Source organism: Chaetura pelagica, unplaced genomic scaffold, assembly GCF_000747805.2.
Source record: "Chaetura pelagica isolate M959 unplaced genomic scaffold, ChaPel_1.0 scaffold70, whole genome shotgun sequence".
Taxonomy (NCBI): Eukaryota; Metazoa; Chordata; class Aves; order Apodiformes; family Apodidae; genus Chaetura; species Chaetura pelagica.
The window spans coordinates 2,011,223-2,036,511 of NW_009952265.1; the positions used below are offsets into that span (position 1 = coordinate 2,011,223).

The 25,289-nt window shown below is 36.8% G+C and overlaps 1 protein-coding gene across 1 annotated transcript in view; it reads right to left on the bottom strand.

Moving 5' to 3' along the window:
- Positions 1-25,289, bottom strand: part of RAD51B (RAD51 paralog B) — a 392,370-nt gene that overhangs the window by 351,590 nt on the left and 15,491 nt on the right. Inside the window, exons 5-6 of the mRNA XM_010007683.1 lie at positions 24,948-25,067; positions 23,757-23,940 (exon numbers count right to left, since the gene is read on the bottom strand). Coding sequence (XP_010005985.1) covers positions 23,757-23,940; positions 24,948-25,067 — 304 coding nt within the window. The remainder of the gene's footprint in view (positions 1-23,756; positions 23,941-24,947; positions 25,068-25,289) is intronic.

A 25,289-nucleotide genomic window follows, 5' to 3' on the forward strand; every position in this document is an offset into this window, starting at 1 on the left:
ATAACAGATTTTGTTGAATAGCACAGGATTCATTCCAGAGCAGCCAGACCCAGCAAAAGTGATAGAAAGGGGTATTAATAGCATCAGCTATCAGACAGAAACAGGGCTCAGAAAAAAAACAAGGAAGAAAAAACAAAAGACGAAAAGAAAAATACACACACAACATACCATAGCTTTGCGGCCATGCAAAAGGAAACTCTGAGTAACTCCTGCTTCCTCCCAACAGCTCTGCCAAAATTTCTCTTAGAGGGAGGTCTCATTTTCATCCCCTCAATCTGAAAATTATTCATCTTACAGCAGTTTGAAGCTCTGTTTAAGATTTTGCTCATCTCAATTCTGAATTATGTCCTCTACCCACCTGCCCAAATCCACTGCTGTATCCTCCACTAATTAAACAAGCTTTTTATTTACATGGAGCTAAGAAAATCTATGAAAGCTAAACTAAGTCAGTCATCAGTTCCTGAACTGAATGCTCCAGAAGCTATTGATCACAGATGAAAAGTACATTAGGGGTATTGTTTTCAGTGAGCCAGAAAAGGGAAGCTCTGTCTTCAAAGTATTTTAAATCTGCTAATACCTTCTTTAAAATTCCCTGTTGTATTATTAAAAAACTCTTGTGCCACTATCTGCATGTCTTTAAAAAAAATAATTATCATATTATCAAGATAATGATGTGCAATTCACAATGAATTTTGTATTTGTATCTTTGTGAAAAGAATTGTTCAACCATTCTTATTTTTCCCAGAAATGGAAAAAATTTTCCCAGCTTTGGTGAAGCTCATTTTTATCCCCACATTCTGCTCACAAGCCTCTTATCTCATTGCTTTCTTTTGGAAAGTTTGCAAGACAGTCAAAACCACACTCAAAGAAAGTGTAGGTCCTTTAAATACTTGAGATAAAACCTATGGCAGGCTGCAAGATCAAAAGAGAAACTGTAAACAGAATTCCTATAGCATACAAAGCACTGTAGTAATACGCCTAATAAACTGGTGTTGTTAGAGGGATGAATAACTGTAAAAATTGAGTAGAATCAATAGATTGGTGGGCAACTTGAAAACAACCTTCTGGATACAGGTTTTTAAAAATGTTTTTAAGTTCCTACTGTGATGGAATGGACAATAGTAAAAAATATTTATTATTTTATCAAAGCTGAACTTGTTCACCTGACTCATCTTTACTTCTTGATTTCAAGTTAAAATAGAGCCAATACAATCCGGGCATATTCCCCTTCTTCAACACTGTGTTCAAAGGACATATACCTGTTAGATTTCAACTTAACATACTGCTATACTACAACATTACATAAGATTATAACAGGTTATGCTTTTCACAGTAATTATCAAAGCTGAGATGTGTAACACCAGAGAGTAAACACCAGTCAGGAAAGTTAAGAGTCCAAGACGTTTGAGAAGATCTCCCATGCAAACCCTTCCTATTTTGTGATTTCAAAATTCAACAGATTTAACTAGACAACCAAATCATCCACCTACTAGCAGTTCCACTGGCCAGAGTGTGGCTGTATTGCTGATTTTTAGGGACTGTAACCAAACAGGAATCACACAGGACAGAACACTTAAAAGCTAGCAGGAATATATGCATTGCAGTAAGAAGAAGAAAAAACAAGTATCTGTATCAGTGATCAGGCAAATTATGGAAAAGCAGTAGCAGAGACTCCTTCACTTTAAGGAAAAATAAAAAAAGACTGACTGACTGCCAGCTACATCATGTATCCATAAGCATTTTTGCGCACTGAACTGTATCAGAAACTCCAAATATTTTCTGCTTATTTATAAAATATGGAAGGGCATATGCCCACTCAAAGATAACAGAAGTTTAAGAGTAACATAGCTTAGATTAATTTGAAAATATCCAACTCCTAGAAGCAAAGCTCAAATCTTGGTAATATCAATATAAAGTTTTATTTTTCAAAAGTAGATAGACCAGGTTTCTATGCCATTTACCGTATTTGCCTTGCCGCTTTTTGGCAGGAAAATGTTTTGGACAAGACTTCAAAAACTGAAGTCTTATTTGTTTTATGTTGATATTAATGTTTTAATGACTTTTCTTCAAGAAATCATGGTTGGCCTGATGCCTCCAATTTAAATTGCCATTCTCTTTCTAAAACTGGTAATATCTTTCCCTCCAAGAGGGCCTGTACAACAACCATAGAGTACACTTATCAAAACCTGCTAAGAATATTCATCATTAACACTATCACAGTAGTCTTTAGAATGCTTCAACATCCAAGTTGCAGATACAGTGTGTGTGAAAATTATCTGGCATTCTATCACAAAAGCAACATGGTGATAAACACAGACATAGAATATATTAACATAGGAAAGGGGAATTCGGATGCAAAGGTAGAAATTTTTGAAAGGATTTTTCAAACAAGAGCTAAAATTAGCTGATTCATCCAGGAAGGCAGAGAAGTGCAGGAATTCAATCCCACTTGGCAGCAGTGACAAAGACAGGTCTTCCAATAAATGAGAACTCACAGAGTCAGACTAACTCATAGTTAAGGAGACGATCTACAGAGATACCTGAGGCAGATTTCTAAAAGTTACAAAAATTCTCAACTATATCCTAAAGTTAATGGGAAGTTGATGAAGATGTTTGAGGATAAATAAAGTAGATTGGGAGGGGAGAGAGGAGCATAGAGGAAACGAGAGCATGGAAGATGGGAAAAATCCCAATAAAAAATAGGAAACAGGAGTGACAGCCAAAACTTTCCTCAACAGAAAAAAAAAACAAAACAGAAAGCATAAATAATATTCTACATCTCCCCTACAGGCTGAAAAGGAGAGGAGTTAAGCAATATACTGTGGCACGTTGATGATTCAAATCTTAAAATTTAAATTGAGACTCTAGATCAAAGAAAAACTAATTAAAAGAAAAATCAAGTACAGGGTGTGCAATTTCTCTCCTTAATTACTCCAACTGTAAACCCCAGGGCTTCACTAAGTACTTCTCTTTCAAATTTCCAGATTAGCTCACTTCTTCCACAATTGAGCTGTTCCAAAGGCAACGGGATGGCTGCCTGGAAATAAAATGAAATGCCTCTGAGTTCCAGTACAGTCTTTGTAAGTGGATGTGGGCTTTCTCCAACTGGCAAAGTAATAAGGTACCTCCTGCTGAGGAGTCTCAATCAAAGGAAAAAGCTGGCTTTTTGAAAGGAAAAAACATTCACAAAACTGACTAGCTGCTAAAAGGGTTTAATTACTCTCCAACTTCAATGGAGCATCTTGAATTATGGACAGATGCAGCTACATCATCAAAGGATTTGTCCTAACCATGGGGCAAAGAGACCATGTTAGTAGGCAACTATAATCACCATAGTGACTATAGTGATGTAGTTCCCTGCACTTTTGTCTTAGTTTTTACAGTTCTGTCCAGTAAATGTACATAGAACCAGTCAAAAAGAGCTGTACTGAGAGATGAAACTCACTGGCAAATACTCAAAGCAAAACAAACCAAGGGGTAAGCTCCTAGTAAAGTCACACTGGTCAAACTCAGTGTCAGGTAAGCACCCACTTACCATGAAACATTTTTGTCCAAATGTATTAACAGTCACATAAATGTTAGTAAAGCATACATAAATATCTCTACCTATTTTAACCATTGGTTAAACAAAATGGAGATACAGTCAGAACTCTGTCCTCTAGTGTATAAACAGCCTTTTTTGGCCTTCAAACATTTTTAGGAACTTTAAAACCTGCAACTGGCTCAGAGATAAAAACATATAGGAAAACATAAACTTAAAAATATAAACTATTTTCTGGGTTCAAGTCCAACTGTATGCTATTAAAGTAAGTATTACAAGAGCACCAGCAAAAAGGCCAAATAATGAATCATTAACTAAGTGACTACATCTTTGTAACTCAGCAATAAACATTAATGCTGAATCATACTGACAGGATATTGTTGAGGAAGTCTGTATTGCTGCTTCAGCTTTAAGGACTGCTAATCCACCACCTAATGCTAGTATTGAAAACATTGAGAATAAACAAATGCTCAGTGCTGTCCAAGGGTACAGCACCAAACATGGCATAAGGTAACCACTTTGGAATACCCTAAATTATATGTTCACATTTTTATTAGCAAAAATACCAACATACTCTTACACTTGGTTATCAGACTTAGCCACAGAACAAAATTCACTTTGTTAGATTTTTATCCTTCACCTGCTATCAGAGGTCGCATTACAAATGGTCTGATGGTGTAAGCAAGACTAGAAAAAAACGTAAATTAAGAAAGTATATTAGCCAATAGACTGTAAACAACAGATTACAAAACCTAGAGAATAGACTGTAAACAACAGATGACAAAACCAAACATTAGCAACATGTTTAATGGTAATCTGGTACTATGTATTTATGATTCAGATGGATCATGTCCTGCCCATTTGTCTTTTTAAAAATTCAACAAACTCAGACTCAGAGTGGACCAGCTTGTACTGAAAAAGAATTTGTGTGTGGTTTACTTTCTTCTAGGACTATTTAATGGAAAGCAAAATCTTTGGAGCTTCTCTTTCAGTAAGATGTGTCTGTGTACAAACTGCTAACTCCATAACTGAGTTCATCTTCCTTTCATAGATCATAAAATTAATTACTCAAGTGCCATCTACTGAGTCTGCACTCAACTGCAGTATTTCTACAGACAACAAATGAGGTAGTGCCAAAAACATCGAACAGATATAACTCATCAATTTTATGCCACACTTTATATTATACCTTCAAGTGTTGTCTTCATGCACATGCTAAGCTCAGAAGACTAGACAGTCACTTTTGAGGAATGGAATCCAAGTTAACATAATAATCTAAAAAGCAGATCTTCGATTTTTCAATGAAACTAACTTAAAAAACAAAACACATTAAAAAAAACCCAACAAAGAATTAGCCTGTTTTTTTCCTCTCATCTTGATCAAGCTCTTCTAATATTCTGTTTTCTTTCACGAGATCAGGGAAATCATATATGGAAAGAAAACAGCAAACACCAGAAAAAAAAAAAGAAAAAAACCACATTTGCCAAGAGCCACCAGATAACAGCCATGGAAATTACAGTCCATTTTGCTAAACAGGGAATAGGAAACATATGGTATCTCAGGAATCTCTGGATTATCAAATCTTGCCTTTTAAGTGCACTGCTTTGCTAAGGGAGAGTTCCAACACTTCTCTTGAAGGAAAGCTTCTTACAGAAGAATACCACAAGTAGAACATTACAGGAGAAATACAGCTTGGAGATATTCACATAAATAAAAACTCTCTCAAGCAGTATCTGCTATTTCATGATATACAGAACTTTGCATTAAAATGGCTTTGTTTGACAGGTGTCCCTGCAATGCTGCATTAAAGTTTGCTGGTGGATTCCTTTCAGGTCTCTGTGACATCTTTTGCATCACATTCTATTAAAAGAGTATTCATGGAAATTCACACCCTGTCTTTCCCAAGGCCCTCAGCCCCTCAGATTTGGGGCCAGAACTACCACCACACACATTATCAACTGTAGACAGAGGAACAGTTTTGCTGAGATGTTAAGAGCAGGGAGCAGCTTGTAGGGAGTGGCAAATCAGCTTCTAACACTTGCTTATTATTATGCTGTAAATGTAGACGTGGGAAACAGACAAAACAAGGCCAAATAACCTCCCTCTGCAAACACAGCTCCCTTAGTTTGAAACAGATGAAGAGAAAAAGCCTCTCCCGTAATGTGAATGCTGCTCATTCCAAAACCACTCCCTCTGCAGCTCCACTGGCACATAAAGAGGAATGATACACAATCCTTAAAATACAAAACAGTCACTCTATCACTATCACAGCAGTGAACCACAAACACTCAGAGTTTAGGTGTTCAACAGAATCCAAGCCCAGAGTGGATGAGAGGCCATATTCAAGTGCCATCCATGTTTCAGCATTCCTTTCAATATTGTTTTTTCTAATTTTTTTTTTAGTTCAAGCTTATACACAGTTATCAAGTAACAGGGAGAATTCATCCAGACTAATAAAATATAAAAGTTCCCTCCTACTTATTGGTTCCAAAATAAACACCACAATCAGCATGTGTGATTAAATTAAACTTCATTTCCAAACTAAACACTGGGTCATGCACACAATGCACAGTTTAAAATACCACAAATATTCTGAAGGGGTCACAAGGTACTCACAGGCAAACATAAGACCAATTTACAGCAGGAAATTTGGCACAGAGATGCAAGGGGCGGGGGGAAGGGGAAATTGAGGCTTGCTATTTTGGAGAAAAACTAGTACAGTACAGCGCACACCGGGTTTCAGCAATGATTGCCAGTGCATCTGAAAACGCACACAGCTATGAAGAGGTTTCTGCACAGATCTCAAAACCAAATTATTCTTAGGTACTCCAGCGTCTGGCTTGTAAAAGCACTACACCATGAATACTGAATAGTTCAGTCTGAGCTGACAACAGCTCTTTCCTCTATCAGCTGTGTTTTGGAGTACATGCTCACTGCCACAGGGTTCACAGCTGGGAATGACATACAGGTCATGTGAAAAATTATTTCTTTATAATACTTCTGTTCTCAGGTCCTGTTATGCAATAGAGGGTAGTATTTCAGAATGTCCACCAATTGCCGCATCTTCAACTCAATTCACCTTAGAAAGACAAACTATGATGTTAATTGTCAATGCCATGCCAGTTCCCCTTCACCCAGTCCCCAAAATGCACAGCACTTGCTTAAAGCATTTCTTTTTTCTGCTTTCAGGCTCCTGTGTAGCTCCACCAAGGTGGCCTGAGCCTGACATGTAAAAGTTGTTGGAGTTCTAGGTTTGATTTCACAAGATGCTCTGACAGTATCCATCCTTCCTGGCCTGCACCACTTTGGTATCCCAGGGTCAATCTTTTCATAATTCTGCCAACATGGTTCAATTTTGATTTCTAAACCACTATCTTTCTTTTTCAGTTCTGAACTTCTGAGCATCATAGTCAAACAATTTTCAACTGTAAATGCTGGAAAGAACAGGGAACGGCAGCCTTCACTTTATATTCAGGAAGAAAATTATGCTGTCACCTCAGTATCTGGGCTTCCCATTTACACCAAGAAACAGGCCAAAAGCCATTGTGAACTTTGTAAAGCAAAGTTAGTTCCTTTCCCCTTCAAATGATGAAAAGGCACCACCTTGTGGGTGCTGCTCTGAGAAAAAGGCTTCACCAACTGGCAGAAAAAATTCCAGCCCTGTCAATGGAAGCATCAGAAGTTTGTATAATGTATAACAAAAAAATTACCACTACCTAAGAAACACCAGAGCATGTTTGGGCTAACAACATGTTCTAGTCATCTAAAGTGCATAATTAAGACTTTGCTATATTTAATCTCAAGGTGAATACTTAAGTTCTTAAGCTAAAGTAACTGCAAAATCTTAACAAGGAATTTAACAGTAAGCTGTGGCACTTTCCTACCCTATATTAATTATTTCTCCAGCAGTACTGATTAGACAGTTATTGCAAGGATTTAAATTAGCATAATTGGTTTGCATGTAGAAATTATGTAATTTTTCCATAAGCAATAGCCAAGTAGCAAATTTAATCAGGCACTATGCAAAATGCACAGCCACTCCCTTTGTCTAAAATACAGTGCTTGGGACAGTATGTTGGAAGTTAGAGTAAGTATATTGTAGTTAATTCAGTTGGTGAGCAAACCATATTTGCCACATACAGAATCCTTCTTCCACAAACTTTTTCAATAAATTATTTTTCCTTTGCATGTTAAATTTGGGCCTGGGTAGATACCAGACAACACAGCTAAGAACATAATCCAAACAACTTCTAGTTCAATGTCTAACTACTAGAAAATGTGTCCTCATATCAGAAGACCGCAAACACATTCTAATAAATGACCAATGGAACACAAAATTAATGACAATGGCCTGAGTGAATACAGAAGTAGTAACAGAATTCACTTCAGAATACCTACATACTCAGTATTTGAAAAGTATAGAAAGCAGAAACTGCCTCATTCCTCTTTCAAAAGCTAGTTTACTGCTTTATATATCATTTTCATATTGCACCAATATTTCCATTGTTTATGCAATTTACACAGAATAACCAAAAGCTCAGTGAATATATAAAATCTGCTTAAAGTTCTTGAAAATGTTTCTAAAGTTAGTATTTTTATGTAAACACTAATATTTCAATGTCTAAAATTATGAAGAAAAATTGGATCACAATGATTTATACCTCTCTATCTTCAAGTTCTGGTGACTCAAAAATCAGTATAATTAGAGATTTTGCATGAAATTACTTGCTTGCACATCACCTGCCATCCCTATAATTTCATTACATTAATACAGAAAATAAACCTGAGAAGAATTAGGATATTTAGGCTTAGTCTTAACTCATACAGCTGAAAACCACATCTGTTGTCCATGAAGTATATTCTAGTGAAAGGAACAGATAAACCACAGCATGACATCCAGCAGCAGCACTATCAGACATGCTTAAACAACATTGTCTCCTTCTAAACCTTCTCAACTGTTCTTTCCCATCACAGTGAAGTCCTCTGCACTGTTCTAACAAAATGTTTGTGCATCAGCAGCATAAATGGAAGAACCCAACTTCAGCAGAACAGGATTAGCTTTCAAGAGGGTCTCAAAAGACTGGAGAAATACTTGCAAAAAAAATGTTCATTTTTTTTTAAAGGAGTGGGGAAGACTCAATTCAAGAAAGTACAAGCTGCTACCAGGATAACTAAGTTTAAAAATTAAGACCAGTTAGCAACAGAGGTGTTCTTTACAAAAGGATGTACGAACTACAGTGGAATACAAATAGACAACTCGGGATGCAAGGATGTTGCCACAATATTGTCAAAATTTTCCAGTGAAATTCTACCTGCAATCACAGACAGAAAATACTAGTGAGTCTAAGTCTGATGATAGCAGACTGAATTTTTCAGCCACTCACATTTTTATGCTAATTACCTGTTGCCATTTAAGGGGGCACAGGCTAATTTTATGGTAGAAATAGGAGGACCTAGAAGGATGGTGTTATTTAGGACCCCAAGGGATCCAGAACACAGAGAAGTCAGTATTCCCTCCCATTTCCTGCCATATCCTGCAAAAACCAGGAGGGTGGAAAAGTCTGCCCCATCCTGCTCCCTTCGCTGCTCCACTGGACATCTCAGAGAGATGGTCCTGCTCTCTTCAGCCTTTACAAGATAAAATGAAGAACACAAAATGGCAGTGAAAAAAACGACAAGGGAGTACTTAGAATCAGAGTCATAGAACGGTTTGAGTTGGCAGGAACCTTAAAGACCATCTAGATCCAAGCCCTCTGCCATGGGCACAGACACCTCCCACTAGACCAGGTTGCTCAAGGCCTCATCCAACCTGGCCTTGAACACTTCCAGTGATGGGGGCCTCCACAAAGAGGCTTAAGTTTAATTTATGCTGACACTTACTTTACCGTTTCCAAGGAAAACTCACTCTTTATATTGAAATTTGATTTATTAATGTGACTGCACAATGTTAGCTTTTAAGGTGTCTTAAAACTGGATTCTTATCACCTCTTCAGGTGCAGAAAGGGACTCAATTTGGAGATATCTCCCCGAGGTGAATCAAAGGAAAAAGAAAACCTTTAGGGGTAAAACAGATATTCTCAGCTGCTGAAACACCAAGGATACACACAAATACAGTTGCATGGTGATCACAGCAAAAACTCAAGAGGCTGACCAGTGTCAGTTTTCACTTCAAACTGATTTAAAATTTGGTGCAGGGAGAGGGACGAGTGTCAGTTTTCTGCTTTCATTTCAGTACCATCAAAACAAACTAAAAGCTGTGCACTCTACAAAATGTCTTACGAGTACTTCTATTTAACAAAAAAAAATATTAATTCTATTGTCTTTATTCTTCCATTAGAACTTCCACAAGCCTACACTAGGAGGATCCCAAGAAAATTTCATTCATGTCAAATGTATCAGTACTGAAAATTTTACTAGGTTCACATTTTTAAGCAGCGCTTAGCATCCTGGCTGCATCATTAATTGCAAACAAGTTGGCGACATTTACAGAGATCCAGTAGTTTCCTGTCCTCCAGTAACAACAACTCAAGTTGCATACATGCTATTGCTGTACAAGCTCTTATTTCCTAACTATATTTGGGAGGCTCTATGAAAAAAAAAAAAAAAAAAAAAAAAGGTAGGAATTAGGTCATTGTACCAACAGTTCATGACATATTCACCAGTGCGCAAACCATTCCTCTAGTATCCAGACAAAGGACTCAACTGCAGTGACCAAGAAGAAACAGTACAGGCTGTTTGCCCTTGAGAAGAGAAACAAGTCAGTATTACTAGTCAATTATTCCTTCAGAAGGAACTGCAAAGCCAGTTTCAGATAGTATTAAGAATAGTGTTTAAGGGCAGTCTAGATCACTTAAAGTAAAAATGAATATTTAAATAGCCACACACAAAACAGATACCCTTTCAAACTAACCCCACTGCAGAAGACTCCAACATCAGAAAATAAATAATCAAACATTATGGCAACTAGAATACAAGCCTAGTAACAGACCAGTCTGTAATCACGTCTGGTATTAACTGACTCTTGGCATGAAAATAACAAGTTTAAGGTTTTGGAAATGAACGGATGCATAACTTGTTGGTGTGTATTTCAACAGCCACTGTATTAATTAGGTGAGAGGTTCAACATACTAGCAGTCTAGTCAGAGGTGAATCATAGAATCACAGATGGTAGGGGCTGCAAGGGACCTCTGAAGATCATCTAAGTTCAACTCTCCTGCAGGTTCACCTAGAGCAGGCAACACAAGGTCACAATATCTCCAGAGGAGACTCCAAGCCCTCTCTGGACAGCCTATTCCAGTGCTCTTTCACCCTCAAAGTAAAGATGTTTTTCCTCATGTTCAGATGGAACTTCCTGTGTTCTAGTTTGTGCCCATTGCCCCTTCTCCTGTCACTGGGCAACACTGGCCTCATCCGCTTGACACCTGACCCTTAGATATTTCTAAGCATGATAAGATCTTCTCTCAGTGTTCTCTTTTCTAAGATAAACAGATCCAAGTCTCTCAGGCTTTCCTCGTTAGTGAGATGTTTCATTTCCCTTAACATCTCTGTAGCCCTCCACTGGACTCTTTCCAGTAGTTCCTTGTCTTCCATGTACTGGAGGTCCCAGTGCTGGACACAGTACTCCAGGTCTAGCCTCACCAGGGCACAGCAGAGGGGGAGGATAAACTCCCTTGACCTGCTGGCCACACGATTCTTGATGCACCCCAGGATACCACTGGTCTTCTTGACTACAAGAGCAAACTGCTGGACTAATTGACTGGACTGAATGCCAGTGGGACAGTCAAGTATGCAAAATGCAATTTATTCCCTAGCACTGGGTTTTATAAGGTGGCAAAGATTTAATTACGTTTTTTCAGCATAAAGAATGTTATTCTAGGAGAAGGAATCTTATAAATACATTATTTTATCACTTAGAAATTTCATATTTATGTGAACGCATTTTATTTGGCACCAAAAGTGGCAGAGAAAGCAGGTATCTCTCATGATTTTCAAATTGTAACCTTTGGAATTTGACAGTATTGGAATGTAAAAAAGCAGGTGCACATATGGACACACACAGAGATACTAGACCACAGAAATACCTCCAGAAACCTTGCATCTCCAAGTAATGAGTATGAAACTATTTTGATTTAGCAATAATCTTAACTGTTACTCTCTGGTAACTGTTCAGCATCATGCACAAAGTAGTTTGGAGGTCTACTTTGTGCACTCACAGCTATCTTTGCTGCAAACAATACTCATCTTCATTCACATTTTAATGTAGGGAGTCAAAACAAACCACAGACCCATTCATCTCAAAACAGACCCCTCTAGAGGCTCTATCTTCAGATTAAATCAGCAAATATAATTTGCACAAAATGTTCTTAAAAAACAGAACTACAACAATTCTGTGCAAGACTTCTAATGAGATAAAACAAACCACTATTACTTAAAACAACTGCTGTGACCAATGCAGTTCAAACAAAAGAAATAACAGGAGAAGAGCCACAGGCCAAGCTAAATCAAGATCATAGATTTTCACCTACAATTGAACTTACAGTCTTGGACGATTTAGTAAGGTCTCTGTAAAATTTCTTCTTACTAGTAGACAAAAGACAGAAGCTGGAGATAACTACATTCTAAAGAGTTGTAAAGCAGCAGCTGCGAAAACTTGGCTAATGGTTTAACCGTATCATGCTGACAGATGGATATGAAACTATTAATAATGACGGAATGCAAGCATGTTATGAACTGTACCAGCTATTTTACGGATGGTTTTACATTTTATTCTTAGTTTTCGCATAGGAAGAAATACTGTGGTTTGAAAGTGTACCATTCAGCATAAATTCTGACCTCAGCTATAATTCATTATGCATGGATATATTACAACTTGAACTACAGCACATTGTGATGCATTTTTAAAGAAGAACATGCAGACTAAAACCAGGAAACTGACCTCATGATGCATAAATCCCTAAGTAATTTAAGGATAGGCTGTATGCAGCCAGGCATTTGCTCACATTTAGTCTGAGTACAAAGCACTGTAATAATGGTATGTACCAAAATCCTTCCCAGAGCCCTTAAAAGCTTAAAGGATGTTCCAAGCACCTAACACTCTTTTTCTTTGCTTGTTCTGAGTAATAACCTGGTTAGCATTTTTACTCATACTTACCCTTTTTACTGAAGGTGCAGTTTTACATTCAACATCTGTGCTGCCAGAACCCACACATTCCTGCCTCTCCTACATTAGTGCCTGTTCAGCTGCACTATTGCCCACTGCACTTCTTTTCCAGGGCTGCTTTACAGCTGGTTTACATCTTTGCTCAGGCTCATCAGCAAGTACAAACCAGCTGCAAACTCTATACTGAAATTAATTAGAAGGCACAAAGGAAGGGAAAAAAAAGCATGTCCACTTGTTGCTGTTTAATCTCTGACATTGGTGGACCACCTCTCGATTTTGGACTATTTAAACTTTCTGTAATGCAGGCTCAATTAACCCGCTACCCCCATGCCACTTGTTATTTGCACAGATAATTTATTCTTCTTGCAACTTGCATCTAGAAGCCTTCTTCTTAAGGACAACTTCAGAATGGGCTGCAGGCCAGTAGATTTCCAGGCAGTAGCTTCGCCACTTTGCCAGTTCTTCTCTTTGGTGGCTTGCTCCAACCAACTGGAAAAGGAGCCACAGGAGTAAGCACTGCTGCCAGCACAAAACAATCTCGACCAAGTAACAATTTCCAGTCTACTCCCTGAAAATACGACAAGCAAGAGCAGGCTTCACAGACTGTTTCAGCATCCTCTTACCCACTTCTTATTAACTCCATTTTGGGGGCATCACAGAAGCAGAGTAGAGCATATCTGTTCTAAGACACAGATACTAGGTCTGTGCATACATTTTGTACCCAGGCCTCCTGAGATACTTGTGCTCACTGCCCAGGCATGACTGTTTCCATTACAATGCCAGAAAAGGCCATGCAACCAGAGAAAGACATACAAGCCTAACAGATGCCAGCCTTAAGCAGCTGGTTATACATATATCCTCCCACACCCAGGAAATGCTACAACAGTGAATACTCAGATTTTTCAGGTTAATAATTTCCCCCACAAAAAAAAATTGACGTATGCAAACCCTGAATGTCTTATCAGTTAATTCCTCTTCCAAAAAAGTTCTTTACTATCTAGCTAGAAAATTACATTAAAAAGGACATTATCACTAAAAAGGTGAGCAGCAGGCTCCTCTACTGTTCCTGAAGAACTAAGAGAATTTGCTTAAGAAATAAGGGAACAGTTCTCAGATGTTGTTCCAAACCACTATGGACAGACCTGGGTTTTGTGAGATTAAGACATTGTTTAAGGAAAACAAAGAAGATAACAGAATGTAAGGGTCTGAATTAAAAAAGCCATCTTAGTATTCCATACCTAGTTTACCTTTTTCTGCATCTTCTGTCAGTGAATTCTTCTGGAATTAAAGTACTTCACATACATTTGGTAATGCACAAATTTAAGACTGATAGAGAAGGTAAAAAAAGCACCTAAGCAGTATGCATTTGAAAGCAATTTTCTCTACAAGAACTAAGGGTTTCAATTGCATGAAAAAGTAGCATTTAGTTTATATATTAGAGGCAATATTGCTTACCAGCCCACCATGAAAAACATTATACCATATTCTGTCAATAATCTAGTCAAGACCTCAGTACTGTTTAAGAGTAAAGCACCCTACTCTCTGCCCCAGATTAAAAGCATGAGACATGATAAACACACAAGAAGTATGGAAAATACTGTAAACTAAAGACAAATAAAATTATTTGTTTTCTGGAGTGGGCAATGCAGTTCATTCAAATTGGAGCATCAAAAATGCTAACAGAGTGTTGGGAGGGGGGAGATACTGTCTTACTCCATCTTGAGATGGAGTATCAACAATAAAAACTGCATCTTATTCATTCCTAATTAAAATTCTGCAGATGACTGCTCAGTGTTATTTAATAAAAACCTCTAAATGTAATTTCATTTACCTAGAATACTACAACTGAAGTACTATATTCTCAAATCAGATACAGCTATGCATTTTAGCAAGAGGCATAATGACAGTTTTGATGAGGTTACTGAAATAATGTAGATGCTCATTGGAATCTGTATTTGAAATGAGTCTCCCTCTGTTTTATTATACTGAACTTCTGCCAAATGAATTAAAATGCTTGCAGTTAAAATTACGGGTTTCCTTCTTTAAATAGAAAATTGGAGTGAATAAATCAACATAGATAGCTGCAGCTTCAGTGAATGATGACACGTAACATGCATGTTCTCAATAAAGAAGATGGAGTTACCCTGTAGAAAAATCAGAATGAAATAAATTTCAAGTCCAAGCAAAACAGAAGAGGGAAACTAGAGCAAAACCCACAACTCTTCCAATGTACAAGAACCTCAACAGTGAAAGAAAACGGCAGACTGAAAAATATAAACCTCTCCTATAAACCCAGATACTTCTATTTTCAAGGCAGTATAAGATCATCAACCACTTAGCTGCATTTGATCTGGTTGTCTGTTATTACTATCCTACCACACGTGGAAGGAAAGGAAACTGTGCAGACTGAAAAAGGTAGGTTCTCCAGTTAACAGCAGCAAGCAGACTGTATCATGAAGCTTCTAGATCATACTTTATGAAAAAGCAGCCCCAGCAGTGCACTCAGTTCCATACAAATACAGTATTCTCATAAAGCAGTCCTATAGACACTTTAACTACTACCAGTTTCCAAGCAAATAAGATTTTACTTTTGATCTCTGGGCACATTTGTATTGTAACAGACATATGCATTGCCCAGTCTTAATTTCCTCTCACCCCTTCAGGGGGCTGACACAATATTAGTTAGAAGTAGCATTTGCAGAGCAGGCTTTCTTTATTCCCAGGAGCCCTGGAGCTGAGTAACCAATAAAGCAAACAAACTCTAGAGAATATGGAAATCAAACCACCAATTAGTCTATACTGAGCTCATACAGATAAGTTTTTTCCAACAACTTGTAATCTGGTCAACTACTCTTTGTATCACTATCCTGCCTAGAGACTAGAACTACTTTCAGTTCCACATTACGCAAACGCAGAAATAATCCTAGAGAATCTACAATTTCAATCAAGTCGAAGTACAAGAAGGAGGAACAAGAATACTTGTGAAAAGAATGGAATATTCAAAACATAAGTATTTCTCTGCAGAGTTACAAACAGAATATTGGCCTAAAGGTTCAGGCAATTTTATACAGAGTCAAAACAGTAGATCTTGCCGAACCCTAAACTCCCAATAAAAGCCATAATAGCCCTTCAGTACAATCATTGTTGTTTTCTACAGCATGTACAGAGTAGCAACATGACAGGATAGGAAAAATACAACAAAAAACCATACATGTATTTTTATTTTAGCAGTAGAACACCTTGTATAAGTGTTCTACTTATGCAGTAGAACACCTTTCTTAAACTGGAAAAAATATAACCTAGAGGAATCTATTACAGGGTAGATACAAAGTTTATTGGAAAACGACACACAGCAGTTACCAGTGTTTAAAGGTCTCTTCTTGAAAAAAATTGTATAATTTGCTTGAAGTCTGGTTCTATTTAATAGATACACAAAGAATCCATAATAGAAAGAATTATCATTTTCCTTGGGGGAAAAAAAAAAAAGCAGGGAAGAGAATACAAGTACAGAATTCAAAACCATCTTCAAAAGTCAGGAAAAATAACACATTAGAAGGGCAAGCAACTAGCTAAATAACAGAGTAAGCAGATGCAGATCCATGGTATTAATGAATGGTAAGTAAACTATGCCAGACTGTTGCAAAGAAAGCCAACAGTGTACTGTGATTCTATAAACAAGAGGATGTCTTGCAAGGCATGAAAAGATCCTTCTCCATATCTAAATATTGGTAGAGATTAATCTGGAATACCATCTCAGTTTTGGGCATCTTGCTTTCAAGATCATGTAAAAATCAGATGAAGGAAAGTCAGAAAATTGTAACAAGAATGAGGGTTAGAAGACACAAGAAACCGCTGATATATTTTGAATAAAGTATTTCAGAAATTCAAGTCAAGGAATCATGGAAAGTGTCTGCCCTGCTCCTTACAGCAAGCATTGTCCACAATCCCTCTCCTATACACTAATATTGGTGCCTTCCTTCTACATAATTTTATATGTGCAATTGTGCAGAATGATAGCTTTTGGCAAAGTCACTTGCACTGTAAAATGGAAAAAGCAACAGAGGAAATATTTTAAAAGAAAAAGCAAGCTCAATTCCAGTATCATATAACTTTAAACTACCTCCTTCACCACCACATGAAAACAGGAAACATTGCTCCACCGTTTCTCATTCCTTCTCCTCAATAGTATTAAACATTTTATGAGCACAGACAGTCCAAAAGGAACACTGTGTTGGGCCATAAACTGCAGAAACGTATATTCTCCAGACACATATAAAAAAGTACACAGATGGCAGAAGAACTGAAGATAGCTATGATACATTTTAACCAGGCATTTTAAACTAAACAAAGTTGTGCCTTCCAAGGATAATTTTTAACAGCCACAGGAGAAGACAAAATGATATAACTTTGCCACTGTAACAACACTTAACAGTTGGATTAACTCCCTTTCATCAAAACTATTTTTTGCTCAGTACTGTGGAGCAAAGGGATAATAGAAACAAGCAATCTGCCAACAAAAATTTGGTTTATGACATTATAGTGAGGGCAAATTTTGGTTTCTGAGTCGCCCTTAACCATTTTGTTTTTCTAACTAAACAATAATACAAATTTAAATGTATTTCAAACTACATTTTACAAACAGCAGTGTTCACATATGTGTGAAATTCTGCCATTTGTTTTTTAAGCAGGTTTTTGTAAGAACGCAAGGGGTAACACTAGAATATCTAATTAAAAAAAAACAAACAACAAACAAAAGAAGAAAAAAAAAGCTGAACACCAATTTGAATTCTGGTGCAGGGGCTGTGAAAGACCTTGAAGAAAACAAAAATTGTTCTTTACTAGAAGAAAGTTAAGTTTTGGAAGTTATTTTCCTGATTTAGGAAACAAACTACCTACCATTTTTGATGGCTCAAAAAGAAACACTGAATAGCCCTAACTTTGTTAATTCATCCAGAGTAATAAAAGTCAGCAAATTCTGCGTTATTGACATTATTCTAAATATCTCTGCCCCTGTGGATAACATTCACAATATGATTAGCATAAGATGCTAGTATTTTTTCAGCCTATTGAGTTCACAGAAGGACCACTCAGTTTCTCCAAGAAGTTGGTGAATTATCTTAATAAAATTCTGCAGGCTCAGAAGCCCAATTCTGAGTCTTCTAAGAAACAGTAATTTAAATTTCATTTTAAAAAGCACCATGCTACTCATATGCAAGGAGAATTACATTAGGTATACCTCAACCATTTGCAGCAAACATATGTCCAGTTCAGTGTGATTATGTAGAAATATAAAGATCCTTCCATTAGCAGTTGGGAAGGGTATTCAAGTTCACATAGATACACAAACACAAAATATGCTTGAAACTTGAGCAATAAGACACTTTACATAAATATCAGCAGCTCAACAGAAAAGGATCCACACTTCCCACAGAATTCTCACTACTAGAAACTGTTTGAACTACAACTAGCGTAAATATGGCTAGTAAAATTCTGGTAACTCAGTTTCAAAATGTTTTCTTCTGATAAGGTTAGCTCCTCATTAAAGAAACACGTTTCGATGTGGTATAAGATAGAAACTTCAATATGGAACCACTTATTTTCTTATTCTAGGTTTACACAGCTTGCAAAGATAATTCAATTACTGATTCTGGCATTAAAAATACTTTTTAATAGCAATATATAAAAACTAAGTTTGCATTTCAGCAGCTTAGAGTCCAGATATAGACAAATTAACTTGGAAATCTAAAGTGTCTCCACAGTTCTGGAAAAGTCAGTATACAGTGTTGTTACATACTGTAACAGCAAATTAACTATCCATTTTTTCCAAGCTTTCTACAGGTTTATTACCGATTCCAAGGGAACTGGCATTTAAACAACTTTTCTGCAGAGATCTTCCATTTGGCAAGTTGTTTACATCTCTGTAAACTAATATTTTCAAATATCAGAACGGCAATAGCAAAGGTGCAGAGGAGCTCACAAGCAACCATTTATGTGGAAACAGAATACAACAGAACCAAGGATGAGGCCAAATGGAAATACTTGCTTATAAACAAAGAGAAAATTAACAATTTGAATGTTCTCTTTGAATCTTCACACACTTTACTGGAGGAAGCTAAGATGATATAAAACACGTATGTAATTAAAGACAGCAGAAAAGGGACTGAAGGTGTGAAGTAATTTGTGTATATAAATTGATTTTGAGAAAAAAACCCAAACTTACACAACCTTAAAACAAATATTTATTTATCTAACCACTTGGCTTTACAATACAATAAAAAGTCTTGGGCATAAAGTTTACAGACCAGAATGCTTCAGTGTGAAGCACAGAAACAAAAAATGTAAGAACTAAGAGTGTGATAAGAAAATTTACAATGGCAGCCTTAATAGCTGTCATATTATCAAGACCCATAAAGTGACATTCCATTTTTAAGTGGAGTGTGTGACATCTGAAGGAAAAGAAAATATTACCTGTGGAAATTATGGGATTCTTGACTACTGTTTATTTATTATCATAGCAAATAAAAGCGTAAGAGAATAGTTAAATAAGGTTTGTCATTTGTTTGCACTATAAATCACAACCAGGAAAAGAAAGTCTCACCTTCTAAGCTATTTCATATTCTCAGAAAGAACAATTAGGGAAAAAAAAAAAAAAAAGAAGAAGAAAGATATTATACATATGCTGGTAGTAATGATAACCAACATGCTGATCATAACTAACAAAGGTTGACTTCACAGATTTAAGAACAGGACCCAGACAAAAGTAAGAAAGACAGTCAGTGCTGTAGTTTGAAACTTACGAAGCAAGTTTCCTCTGCAGCCTCAATTTGACATTTAAAAGAATACTTAAAGCTGTTTGGTTTTGCAACTGCCACTTTGAGAGTGCTTTTCCATGGAGATGTCTAGCCAGCTGCACACATGTTCTCAAGTACTAAGAACTAGAAGACCAGGTTTTACAAACAACAATTTTATAAGCTAAACAGTTAAATCTCAATAACAATTCTAGTCAAATTTGGTTTTAGTTTTAGCTGTTCACTTAAATGGATACATCACTTTCTTTCAACCAGCAAGAAGATTAAACTACTTTTACTGAATACCACTTACTAATAATAGTTTCCTATGAATACGGAAGAAGAGAAGAAAGAAAACTTAAAGTGTATTTTGCTGTCTATTCTTTTTAAGAAGGCTACAGATGTCAGGAAACATATAGAACTGATTACTGCTGCTTAAATATGTAATCTGGTAGAAAGCATCAACACACATTGTAACAGAAAACATGTAGATCCAAATGATCTAAAACAGATCAATGTAATTCCACACAGCTTTACATGCTCACTGGATTTAAAAAAGAAAGGGCTTTTTGTTTGATGTATATTCAAACTGTCCTTCTCAGTTTCATAGCAATCAATTTTGATCTGACTGGCAAGGTTCAACCAAATCTGGCAGAAAAAATAAGGTTTTGGTCACAGCTGTTTGCAGGGAAGGGGAAAAGGGACTCTGCGACCTAGAGGAAAAAGCTTCAATGGCTTCAATGGCTGTTGGGTGGCCTGTCAATAGACCAAAGGCCATCCAAACCTTGTGCTGCCTCTTGCCTCAGCATCATTTAAAGGACATAGGATGGAACCATGCTTACTACTAATTTAGGAAGAATGAGGGATCAAAAAAGGAAATCAGGCATAATATTTCACTTCTAGAGAAATAACCTACATTTTACTGATGTTCATACATAAGAAATAACCTTGTACTTCAGTAACAACAAAAAAAAATCAAAAATCATTAAGTCAAGCAAAAATTTACAGTAACACAACACTTGAATTTCCTAAATTCAGTGGCTAAGATGGTGCCATTCAAGGAATATGTTTAATTATTTTTTTTCCTCATCTCAAAATACAGATTAAGGTTTCATTTACTACATCTTACTTAAATTTTACACTGAGGATGGTAAATGTTACTTTCCAATGAGCATCTATACACTCTTCATGGACACAGTAGGAGTGCTCTCTTAACAGTAATGACCCTATGCTTGCAGCATCCTCTCAACTACCCATTTTACAAACAGAAAATAGAGGTGTAGAGAGGTTACTGAACAATTTCCATCAGCTTTGAGGCGCTTATGGTCAGTTTTTACCCAAATACTTCATACCTTATAGAGCTACTTGGGTTCGAAACAGATCCCGTTGAGCTCAGTAAAAGCTATGAATGCCAGTTAACTTCTGTACATCAAACTTAGTATCCTGACACCACAAACACACCATGATAAACAGCTAAAGAGTTTATAACACTAACCAAGAACTGCACTGAACTGCATTAAACTCATTTGAACTCCAGCCTAACATGGCAGTACAGCATCTCTCCAAACTTAATCCTGTATTAACCTATTTCATAAAAAGGAAAAAGGGTTTTTTCCTAAAAGGGGAAAAAGTGCATTTAAAAATACCCAGTGACAAGAAGCTATTTATGTTTAGTAATGTATTCTAATTAATTAGTGCAGTAAGAACACGCCCCTTACTTGGCAGTCTGAACTGGCTTAAATCAGCTTCCAACTACAGAAGTGTGGTATTCCTTTAGGATGAAGAGAAGATAGCTTTTCTCAAATAACTCTTTGTCAAGTAGGTACATATTGACTAAAGAAGAAACGCCTAACAATTCCTTAGCTAAGCTAAACAAAGTAAGCACCTTACATCTTAATTAGTAAGACTGCTCTCCCCTTCCCTCAGTCATTTTCAAGGCTGTTCTCTGGAAGGTGATTTTTCACCATTCACCCGGACTGTTAACACCAGTAACAGTTGCAGCTAAAGAGATGATACGTGACCTCCTTCCTCCTCATTTTCAATTCCTTTGCTCAGCTACTCAAAAGTTTTTCACCAGACCTTTCAGCTACAGCCTAAAGGATCGACTTTAAGTTCAACTCCAAACCTTTTACAGTTTCAGTCTGAGTCCCCCTACTAGTCACCCAACTCAGTATTTAGTTGCACAATTCTGCCATGAATTGTTTCATGTGTCCAGTTTATTAGTAATCTAAATCACTTCGCAGAATTACTAATATTCTTTTAAGCTCAAATTTATATTTATGATTTTTTAATTAAGCAAAAACATATGAAGGAGTTCCAATGCAGCTATTTACAATGAGAACCTTGGATACCCTGTAACTTCAAGTGGCAGCGGATAACACAATGCATGCAACAACAGACTTACCTCTACTATGCATGAAAATTTGCAGATGCATAACACGCTCCAGTGTTGGAATCTGCATGTTACTTATACACAGCCTTGACTAGGGATCCATGCTTGCAATAACCAAAATTTCTAGCCAAACCTCTCCTAGAATTCTTAACTAGTAGGCCTTACTACGGTTTATTTTGTAACACAAAATTTACCAAGTCTTTAAAATACTCCAGAACCAACCCACATGCAGTGTGTGTTAACGATAATAAATACAGTTGGATTTCCATTGAAATAATTGATGAACCTAACAAATGTGCTTTAAAAATACAGAAGCTTCAATCTGTGTATTTACATGTAATTACACAGATATTTAAAGATTTTATTTAAAAGGTAGGATACTTCACGGACCAATCCAAAACACCAATCCAAGTTCCTGATCAAAATCCCAGGACTTCAAAGTGTTCACAGTAAGAAACAAGGACAGACCAGCACACCAGGTATTGCAAATGCCTCAAAGCAAACACATTAGCTTTAACATAATGGAAACCTTTAAATATTTGAGCTTTGTTTTCTTCTTATGTAGGATAAACTAGGATCACAATCTAATTTATATTGTCCAACTCTAAGACTTTTGGGAATACCAACATTGTCCCTCTGCCAGTAAGCAGGACAGCAGCCTGAACTGTCAGAGGTTCCAATCCAACTAAGCTTCATCATGTTAATGAAGGTGGAAGGGGGAGCAGAGGGTTTCTAAACAAGAAAATACAGAAAAATACTACTATTGCATAAAACTTCTCCCCTTTTTCAAAGGGCTGCAAAACATTTTCACAAAATACAAGTGTACATACTTACACACAATCCTTTCCTGGCTTTCTAAAGCACTACAAACAATACTGGGTACACTAACTAGGATGCCATCTATTGTTCCTTGATTTTAAAGGCAATTACACAGGGTTTAATCTTCTCTATCAAAAATCTTAAGAAATTACATAGCAGAGGAAATCCATTCCTCTGAAGTCAGCCAGTTCCTCACCTCTGATATGTATATTTCTGGGATGATAGTTGCTATGACCTCAGAAGCATCAGAGGGAAAATGCCTCACAAGCCTTACTCAAGTTCTTGCCTGTTTCTCTCCTACACTGGAGTGAAAAATAGGTTACCCATACTATGAAATACTTCCAAGAGTTGGGTCTCAATGACATCTTTTGACTTTATATGGTCCTCCATGGATCATATAATGAAAGAACACACATATATGCATTTACGCAACTTAGATCTTCTAGAGCACCTTTCGATCTGTTTCACCCAGTCCCTGCATCTTCCTTTATATTTTATGGGCAAGTCCACAGACAAGAATATGCTGAGCTGTTATGTTCCTATCTGCATCAATTAGCATATGGTGTTAGTCACAAAAGGAATCTATGCTGCTCAAGGACATAAGGCCTTTTGAGATTCTTTAAGCTTCAGCAGAAGTGACAGAGGCAGAAAAAGATCTTCACCTAGTACACACTGGCTAGAGTAAACACTGCCTCAGAAGGGAATCATCAGGGTAAACAATATTTAATGGCAGTAAAATAAAAGATTTAAGAAAAACAGTAGAAAACAAAACAGTGATACACAGCTGGAGAATCTTGTAAAACCTTCTTTGAAGTCCCAAATAAATAAAAAAATTGAAAAAAAATCACACAAAAAACCCCCCCAAACCATAACAAAAAACACCAAATGCAACAACTATTGTTCTCCCATCCCTAACTATTTTCCAACTAGTACATGCTCAAAGATTTCTACTAAGAAGCTTTTTCTGATTCTTCATATTCCTGTCATTTTTATTCTTCTCAGTTTTTATTAGTTGATAATGTAAGGTAAAAACTTAAGAAAGGAGGAAGAACTTACTGGTATTGAGAACTCCTCTGCCAAATACTTCAACACTGATGCTCCTCTGGCCAAAAAGTTACTTCTCTCTGCCAGGTTGCCTTGGAGTTTTGTGTCAAACTCCTTTCTGACAACTGAAGCAACAGAGTCAATTATTATGAGTTTAACTTTCTTCGAAATAATTTCTTCTTCCAAAGACATAATCCTAAAAAAGAAAAACCAACAAAAAACCCCAGTCATTGATGACATTATTTAGACAACAGAACCATTTTATAACCTCAAAATTGTTAAAATAAAAAGTTTACTTTAATAAACTTGAAGTCAGCCCCTCTTTTCCCCCTGCTCCCCACACCACCTCTACTAACACCTGCATGTATTGAAGAGACTAGGAAAGGAATCTGAGGCTCCAGTGGGCCATATAACCCACAGCAGGACCTCTCCAGGAGAAGTTTGGAAGAACCTCTAGTCAGCAACATTATGCAGTCCAACCCCAGAATAGCAGACAGCAAGATAAGTGGGCATTGAAACTGTGCCTTTTTGCTCACAGTAGCAGCTTCCCATTGGCAACAGCAGGATCCTTGGTGTCAAATCCATTTCCATATACCTCCAGAGACAGTATCTCAAACCTAACCCATTGATCTTATGCTATTAGCTGTTCTCTGATAAAGCTGCAGTAGAAGGAACTAGCCTTGGAATAATTCTCTCACTAATATAAATTCCACCAGATGTTGCTAAAATGCAACTGAATTCATTTTAATTGCAAAATGTGTTCACAAATTAACATAAGGTAACAACATGACAATACAATGCTGCCAACAACATCTAGCGGTCTTCCAGTCTTCCTGGAAGTAAACTGTGCTTAGGAAGAGCAAAATCCTATTTAATGGAAAACGTAACTCTCATACTATGGCCTCTCTACAATCCAAGACAAGACCTGTCACATGAATACTCTCCTTAAAGGGTTAGAGTGACCCGATCATTTAGAAATTTTCTATTAGAAATTAGAAAACATCAACTGGATTAGTCACATACTATGAAATGAGAAGAGCAATGCCTGTTTTTCTGTAGCAAGTTTGTTTTGTTGGGGACCACACTGTTAACAACATGAAAAGGCCTCAAATAAATTAATGGCTCTTCCTGAAACTTTGATATAAAACAAATACTGTTATAGTCAAAATGGTTGTGTTTTTTTTTAAAACTGGAAAAGAATACCTCTTCAGTACACTGTCACAAGTCAGCTCTTGATACAGGTGAACGCTACGGGTCATGCAGAACAGCTTTTCATCTGAGTCAAAATAAGTAGGGAATCTGTTTCCTGCTATCTCAACCAACCTATCAAAAAAACAGAAGGTATAACACTGCAAAAGGAGTAATGCGAGATAAGGCATCAAACAGTCACAAAGTAAACCTCTGAATTATAAGCAGATACCAAGTAATACTGTAAATATTTTTCAAAGGAGAAGCATTTTTTAGCAGTCAGACTGAAATACTGGAAGTCAGAACAGTTAAGTTCTCTTCCCAGTGATGCTAAAGTCAGTGCTACACTAGGGAAAG